This window comes from Macaca fascicularis, chromosome 14 (assembly GCF_037993035.2).
Source record: "Macaca fascicularis isolate 582-1 chromosome 14, T2T-MFA8v1.1".
In the NCBI taxonomy this organism is placed as follows: Eukaryota; Metazoa; Chordata; class Mammalia; order Primates; family Cercopithecidae; genus Macaca; species Macaca fascicularis.
Window position 1 is genome coordinate 123,142,572 of NC_088388.1, and position 7,216 is coordinate 123,149,787.

At 38.0% G+C, this 7,216-nt stretch overlaps 2 protein-coding genes across 2 annotated transcripts; one reads left to right on the top strand and one right to left on the bottom strand.

The window, feature by feature from the left end:
* Window positions 1-961: 961 nt before the first annotated feature.
* LOC123566816 (centrin-2) lies at window positions 962-1,949 on the bottom strand. The gene has a single exon (XM_065529159.2). It carries the CDS (start codon window positions 1,930-1,932, stop codon window positions 1,414-1,416), a length of 519 nt encoding a protein of 172 aa, XP_065385231.1. The 5' UTR covers window positions 1,933-1,949; the 3' UTR covers window positions 962-1,413.
* A 4,118-nt stretch (window positions 1,950-6,067) lies between these two features.
* LOC102118243 (olfactory receptor 8A1) lies at window positions 6,068-7,012 on the top strand. The gene has a single exon (XM_005580025.4). The coding sequence runs from the start codon at window positions 6,083-6,085 to the stop codon at window positions 7,010-7,012; it is 930 nt and encodes a 309-aa protein (XP_005580082.2). The 5' UTR covers window positions 6,068-6,082.
* Window positions 7,013-7,216: the final 204 nt, after the last annotated feature.

Here is a 7,216-nt window from a genome sequence, read left to right on the forward strand (position 1 = left end):
TATGTATTCCTACATTTCCTAGTTCTGTTTGAAAAGACCTGGAAACACTGGCTAAGCCAAGAGCAATGAGCCTCTCTAGCACCTAATTTGTGTTCTTGAAATATCATTTCCCTGCTAAAAGAAATCAAGTTTCTTGGAGAAATGGTTGATTCCAGGTCTGAGGAATTAAATGTATGAAATGAGTTCATAACATCTTATCATATCAGAGAGCAAGGAGGGTATAATACTAGAAGCTACTAACACTGTGTCAAAGACTCCAGAGAGAAACTGAAGAGAATTCTGCAGGCCAAAGATAGAAAAATGTGATCAACAAAAATAATTGCATTAAGTTACTTTTCTTATCCGTTACAGTTATTTTACACATAAAACTTGTTTACAGTGGTGAGTTTATAATAAAGAAAAAAAACTGGTCACTTTTGGAGTATAATAGGATATCAAGTTATTGTTTTGAAACTTAGAAAATGCAGGTGATGTGTTTTTAAGTTAACTGTGGTATTAGATACACAAGCCTATGTGTTTGATAAAATTTCATAGAACTAAATACATGCACAGATGAGTGTAAGTAAAACTGGGGAAGTCTGAATAAGATCCATGAATTGTATCAATGTCAGTAATCCTGGGTATGATATTGTACAATCATTTGGCAAGATGTTACCAATGGGGGAAATGGCATAAAGTATACAGCAAGGAATCTTTCTTCATTATTTCTTAAAATTACGTGTTTAACTACAATTATCTCAAAATAAAAAGTTTAATTTAAAAATCTTCATTAGCAATATATTCATGGATAACAAAATACTGAATGTGTTCATGAATGGGAAATTTCCTTATGAACACACTTCTCTTATGAATGAGCCTATAAGAATGAAGAGTTCTTTTTTTTTTTTTTTTTTTTTCCAAACTGAGAAAGGTTTTATTTTTAAGACAAAACAAATAGCATTAACACACATCCAAATGCCAGTGCAAGACTTCACTGGGTTTTATTAAAGAGAAAACTAAACTCAAGTGTCAAATAAAAACTGGAGCCACTCAAGAATGACTGCTTGTGGTGACACAAGTGTAACATGTGCTTGTCTAAAGTCGTCCTGTGTTTGTGGATATGTGGAAATGCATGATAAGAGGGAAACAATGCAAGGCAAAATGGCAGGTGCTCAAAGCTTTAAGATCTTTTTCTTCATGCTAATGTGCTCTTGTTTTGCTTTTGAGAATTAGGGTAATTCGCAGGTCATTTTACAAAGAACTGTAATATCAAAGAACACTTCCAAACAGCTAAAATAGACTCAAGGTCACTATTAAAGTGATAAAGGGAGGTCAGTGGGGGAAAAGTTTGTATTCTCAAAAGCCAGATTTCACACAATGGCAGGCACTAAATCTAGTTACATGTGCTTGCAGTAGAAAAAGAAGACACTGATCTTAATAGAGGCTGGTCTTTTTCATGATGCGCAGGAACTCTTGCTCACTGACCTCTCCATCTCCATCTCGATCAGCTTCATCAATCATTTCCTGCAGCTCCTCATCAGTCAGGTTCTCACCCAACTCCTTGGCCACGCGTTTCAGATTTTTGAACGAAATCTTCCCAGTTTCATCATCATCAAAGAGCTTGAAAGCTTTCAGGATTTCTTCTTTGGTATCTTTCTCAGACATTTTCTGGGTCATCACAGTTAAAAAGTCACCAAAGTTCATTTTTCCTGTCCCTTCTTTGTCAATTTCACTTATCATTTTCTTAATTTCTTCTTTCTTAGGTTCAAAGCCCAGGGCCCTCATTGCCACCTTAAGTTCTTTAACATCTATGGTGCCAGTTCCATCCGCATCGAAAAGATCAAAAGCTTCCCGGATCTCCTGCTTCTGCTCTTCAGTAAGCTCAGGCTTAGGACTCATTCTTTTTCTCTGGGAACTTGATGCCATGTTTGTCTTCTTAAAGTTGGAGGCCATAGCCAAAGGAGTCCACCAATGAAGAGTTCTTTCAGTCTACCTTCATATGCTCCTAACCTCCTATGCTGTCAGTTTACTTGGTGCAGCAGCAGGGTGCCAAATTCAGCATTCCCTTATAAATGTAAGGAACATAACATTCCTTTTTTAAAAAATCGAATATGTTCTTAAGACACTTTATAGTAAACTTTTTAAAGCTAGTCAGTTGTGCGTAATCATGAACATTAAGTAACAACCATAATGGTAGTAACTGATGATGGTGTTAATGGTAATGAGTGAGGTGGTTGTGGTGATGATGGACATAATGATCATAATCATGTTGATTGTGATGACAATAGTAATGGGATTGTTGACGGTAAAATATTCCAAAGCTGCCATTAGACTCTAAGTTTCCCTAGCTGGAAGATCACCCTACCAATAAAAGGAAAATTAACACACCTGGGAGACAAACCATGCTTCTCAGAGCCAGTGTAAAGCAAGGCTCTAATTGTTCCATTAGTGAGGACCCCAGCCTCTCAAGTGATTACAGCCCAGGAGATACTGTGCCCATATATTCGTAAACACAATCCCAAGCCCCCAGTCTTAGTGACCCATTTTTTTATGACTTTGAGTAAATGTAGGACTCAATATAAATCAGTATGGTTCCTGCATTTTCTGATTGTTGAAACCAAGGCAGCCCTTAAAGTTTCCAGCAGACTGTGCTTTATTTTTCCTTATCACAGGTATTTAATTTCAAACTTAAAGCAATCGCATGAGAAAAATATTTCTTCCATGAACTCTTGTTTATGATGCAGAGTATTTATAACCATATGTTTATCTTCACCTCTATGTGATTTTTTAATCTGTGTGCTGTGTTCTCATTGGCAGTAATCCTAAGGCTCTGATGGCTTAGTGAAACTAAAGGTAATAATTGTAGTAACTAATATAAAATATATGGTTTGGCCAGGCATGGTGGCTCATACCTGTAGTCTCAGAGCTTTAGGGGATGAAGAGAGGAGAATTGCTTGAGGCCAGGAGTTGGAGACCAGCATGGGCAACACAGAGAGAGCCCATCTGTACCCAAAATTGTAAAAAGTAGCCCAGCGTGGTAACATGCACCTGTAGTCCCAGTTACTCAGGAGGTTGAGGTGAGAGGCTTGCTTGAGTTTGGGAGTTTAAGGTTACCGTGAGCCATGATCGCACCACTGCATTCAAACCTGAGCAACAGAATAAGACTCTGTCTTTAAAAAAGAGAAAAAACAGGAAAACAAAAGAAATGTGTGGTTTATATTTGCCTCTTTCATGTTATTAGAAGACTATGAGAGTGAAAAATTAAATCAGTGCTGTCTAGCATTCTCCTACACAATGGTGTTCCCACCTGCCGTGCACTCAGTGAATGGTGTTCATTCCACACTGCTTTGTAAAGCACATGATCCACATTTACAGTTATTCAAGTTGGGTGTTTCCTTTCATTTTAAGAGGCAGAGATGGGGTAAAAAAGGATACGTAAAGTGTTTTAAATCTACTGTTGTTATTTAGAAAAAAAATTCTTCTTTGTAATAAATGAAAATAATACATTTCTATTTCCATTGTCATAAATGGGAATAATTCCTTACGCACAATGCCTGGGACTAGAAGTGTCTTGAACTCAGAATTTTTTTCAGGTTTTGGAATGTTTGTATATATATAATGAGGTATTTTGAGGATGATATCCAAGTCTAAACATGAAATTTACATATGTTTCATATACATCTTATACACATAGGCTGAAGGTAATTTTATACAACATTTTTAATAATTTTATGCATGAAACAGTTTTGACTGTATTTTCACTGAGACCAGTCACATGAGAGGAAGTGTGGAATTTTCCACTTGTGGTTCATGTTGGCGCTCAACAAGTTTCAGATTTTGGACTTTGAATTTTCAGATTAGGAATGTTCAACTCGAATTTTAAAAATCTTAGCTACCTCTCATACTAGTTATTGTAAAGCTAAATGCCTCATTACCAATAATTTGACATAAAAGCTTACAATGCAATGCAGATTTTGCTTCACACCACATCCTAATGATTTTAAAGACTCTTACTTCTAAGAAAAAGGGATACAGTTAGTGCCAGTTAGAATCAAATGAGACAATACATTTGTGAATGCTATGTTTAAAAAGCAGATTACAAATGTTTTTGTAAAAATACATATATATATTTATATACATGTAAATACATATATGCATAGGAAAAGTCTAGAAGGATATTCACTACCACCATTCAGTTCCAACTGGTGGAAAATGGTTGTTTTAAATTTTTGTTTATTTGCATTTCTAATTAACTACAATGCATACATATTGCCTTTAAAACTTTTTGAATGCATCCAAAATTAGCAATAGATCTTTCCTCTATCTTCAAAAATTATAGAAATTAAATGCTATTAAATAATAAAAAAGTGCTACACAAAGATAAGCTAAAACAAAACAATTTAGTTTAGTGGAGACAAAACACACTGGTGGTCAGAAGTCATGGGTTTTAGGTTCAGTTCTGCCTCTTACTGGCTTAGTTACCTTGGGTGATTTATTTAACTTTTAGAGCTTCAATTTCCTAGACAATGAAACAACATACAGCATTCTTCTTTCTCCTATGCTATGCATCTACCAAGATATCAAGCATCAACCTGTTTCAATTACACGTTGCTTAGAGCTGTAAGTGTACAGATTTATAAGACTACACATGTGAGGCAAAAGAGGAAGCTCACGGTCAGGACAGAGCAGAGGTAAGTGTGAGTTCCAAGTCACCAATAATTAGTAAACCTTGGGCAAATCACTTAGTGTCTGGCACCTCAGTTTTCTCAATACAAAAATGAAAATAAAAATCCTTCCCTAAACATTTTTCTCCCCATTTCCCAAAACTTTAGAAGTTAATGAGATTGACCTTTGAAAGAAATGTGTAAGCTGTAAAGCATTATGCAAAAGTTGGTAATTATATAAGGAAGCAATTAAAATAGGGGGAATTTAAGTTTTATAGCTTAAGAAATACATCCCACAGATGAGACTATCTATACATATTGTATCCAGCAATGATTATTCATGCTTCCTGGAGGTACGCCTGTAATTTGAATACTTCGTCATCAGGGATGTAATGGGACAATGGTTTGATATTATGATCTGAAAATAATAATAATAATAATTAGCTATTTAGCACTTACTATGGAACATTCAATGGGCCAGCGCTCAGGGTGCACCACAGATCAATTAAATCAGAACATCTATGGGTAGAACCCAGGCATCAATCCTTTGTAAATGCTCCATGTGATTACAATATATAGCCAATGCTGAGAACCACTGCCTTAGGACCTTAAGTCAAGTGAGAAATTAAGAACAAATTCCAGACTCTTAATGACAATTCACACTTTTTATAGGCACTGAGTATTTGAAAAAAGATTTCTAAATATGCATTATCCCATGTTACTTTTACAACCACCTTTCGAATCAATATTAATTTCTTCATCTTTCAGACATAGAAATTGATGTGTCAGTCAATGACACAGCTTGTAACTACCCTATCACCCTGACACTGCATAAATTTCAGATAAGTATTTACATGTTCACACTCAGTGAATATTTAGGAATTATATACCTGACAAGGGAAGTTTATTTCTAAAGCAAAATCCATCTCCAAATACTAAATATGAAATATACTACTTATCTACAGTATAGAGATTCTCAAACTTTACTACACAACACCATCACCAGAAAGATTGTTAATACATAGATTGCTGGGCTCCGTATCCAGAGTTTCTGATTAAGTAGGTGTGAGGTGAGGCCTGAGAATTTGCATCTCTAAAAAACTCCAGGTAATATCAGTGCTGCTGGTCCAGGGACTACCCTTTAAGAAACACTGCCCCAGGATACTTTAGAAAAACGTGCATGGTAAAAGATCCAGACCTTGGCCTGCTTTCCTCCCATCTTCATGATCTCTGAAACACTCAGGCTGGTCTTCCTGCAAAGAAGACCAGCAAATAGCAGGAGGAGGGGAGGAAGGCAGGGAGGATGCATCAGCAGAGAGCCCAGGATGTTTCACTAGCACCAAAGGCTCAAGACTAGCTTCCCCAAGCCATCCAAGATTAGCCTTTTAATAGGGTTCTTGTCTCCCATGCATCCCTGCAGGCCTCCCGCCCAGAGAAGGATGGCTGCAGGAAATCACTCCATAGTGACAGAGTTCATTCTCAGGGGATTAACGAAGAGAGCAGACCTCCAGCTCCCCCTCTTTCTCCTCTTCCTCGGGATCTACTTGGTCACCATGGTGGGGAACCTGGGCATGATCACTCTGATTCGTCTGAACTCTCAGCTTCACACCCCCATGTACTACTTCCTCAGCAATCTGTCACTCGTGGATCTCTGCTACTCCTCCGTCATTACCCCCAAAATGCTGGTGAACTTTGTGTCAGAGAAAAACATCATCTCCTACGCAGGGTGCATGTCACAGCTCTACTTCTTCCTTGTTTTTGTCATTGCTGAGTGTTACATGCTGACAGTGATGGCCTACGACCGTTATGTTGCCATCTGCCACCCTTTGCTTTACAACATCATTATGTCTCATCACACCTGCTCCCTGCTGGTGGCTGTGGTCTACGCCATGGGACTCATTGGCTCCACAATAGAAACTGGCCTCATGTTAAAACTGCCCTATTGTGAGCCCCTCATCAGTCACTACTTCTGTGACATCCTCCCTCTCATGAAGCTGTCCTGCTCTAGCACCTATGATGTTGAGATGGCAGTCTTCTTTTTGGCTGGATTCAACATCATAGTCACGAGCTTAACAGTTCTTGTTTCTTACACCTTCATTCTCTCCAGCATCCTCGGCATCAGCACCACAGAGGGTAGATCCAAAGCCTTCAGCACCTGCAGCTCCCACCTTGCAGCTGTGGGAATGTTCTACGGATCAACTGCATTCATGTACTTAAAACCCTCCACAATCAGTTCCTTGGCCCAGGAGAATGTGGCCTCTGTGTTCTACACCACAGTAATCCCCATGTTGAATCCCCTAATCTACAGCCTGAGAAACAAGGAAGTAAAGGCTGCCGTGCAGAAAACACTGAGGAGTAAACTGTTTTGATGCAAATGTTATTGTTCCTTTTCAATTTAGTAGTAATTGTTATAAATACTAGAGGGACAGCTTCTGAATGCTGGCCAGCCGTGAATGGAAAATAATCACTTCTCCACATGGCTGGGTGGATGCCATTTTTCCTTCTCTCCCTCTTTTTCCACTACTGATTGAAACCAGCCAACTTCAAGTTCAGGTTTTCTTTCACTTGAGATC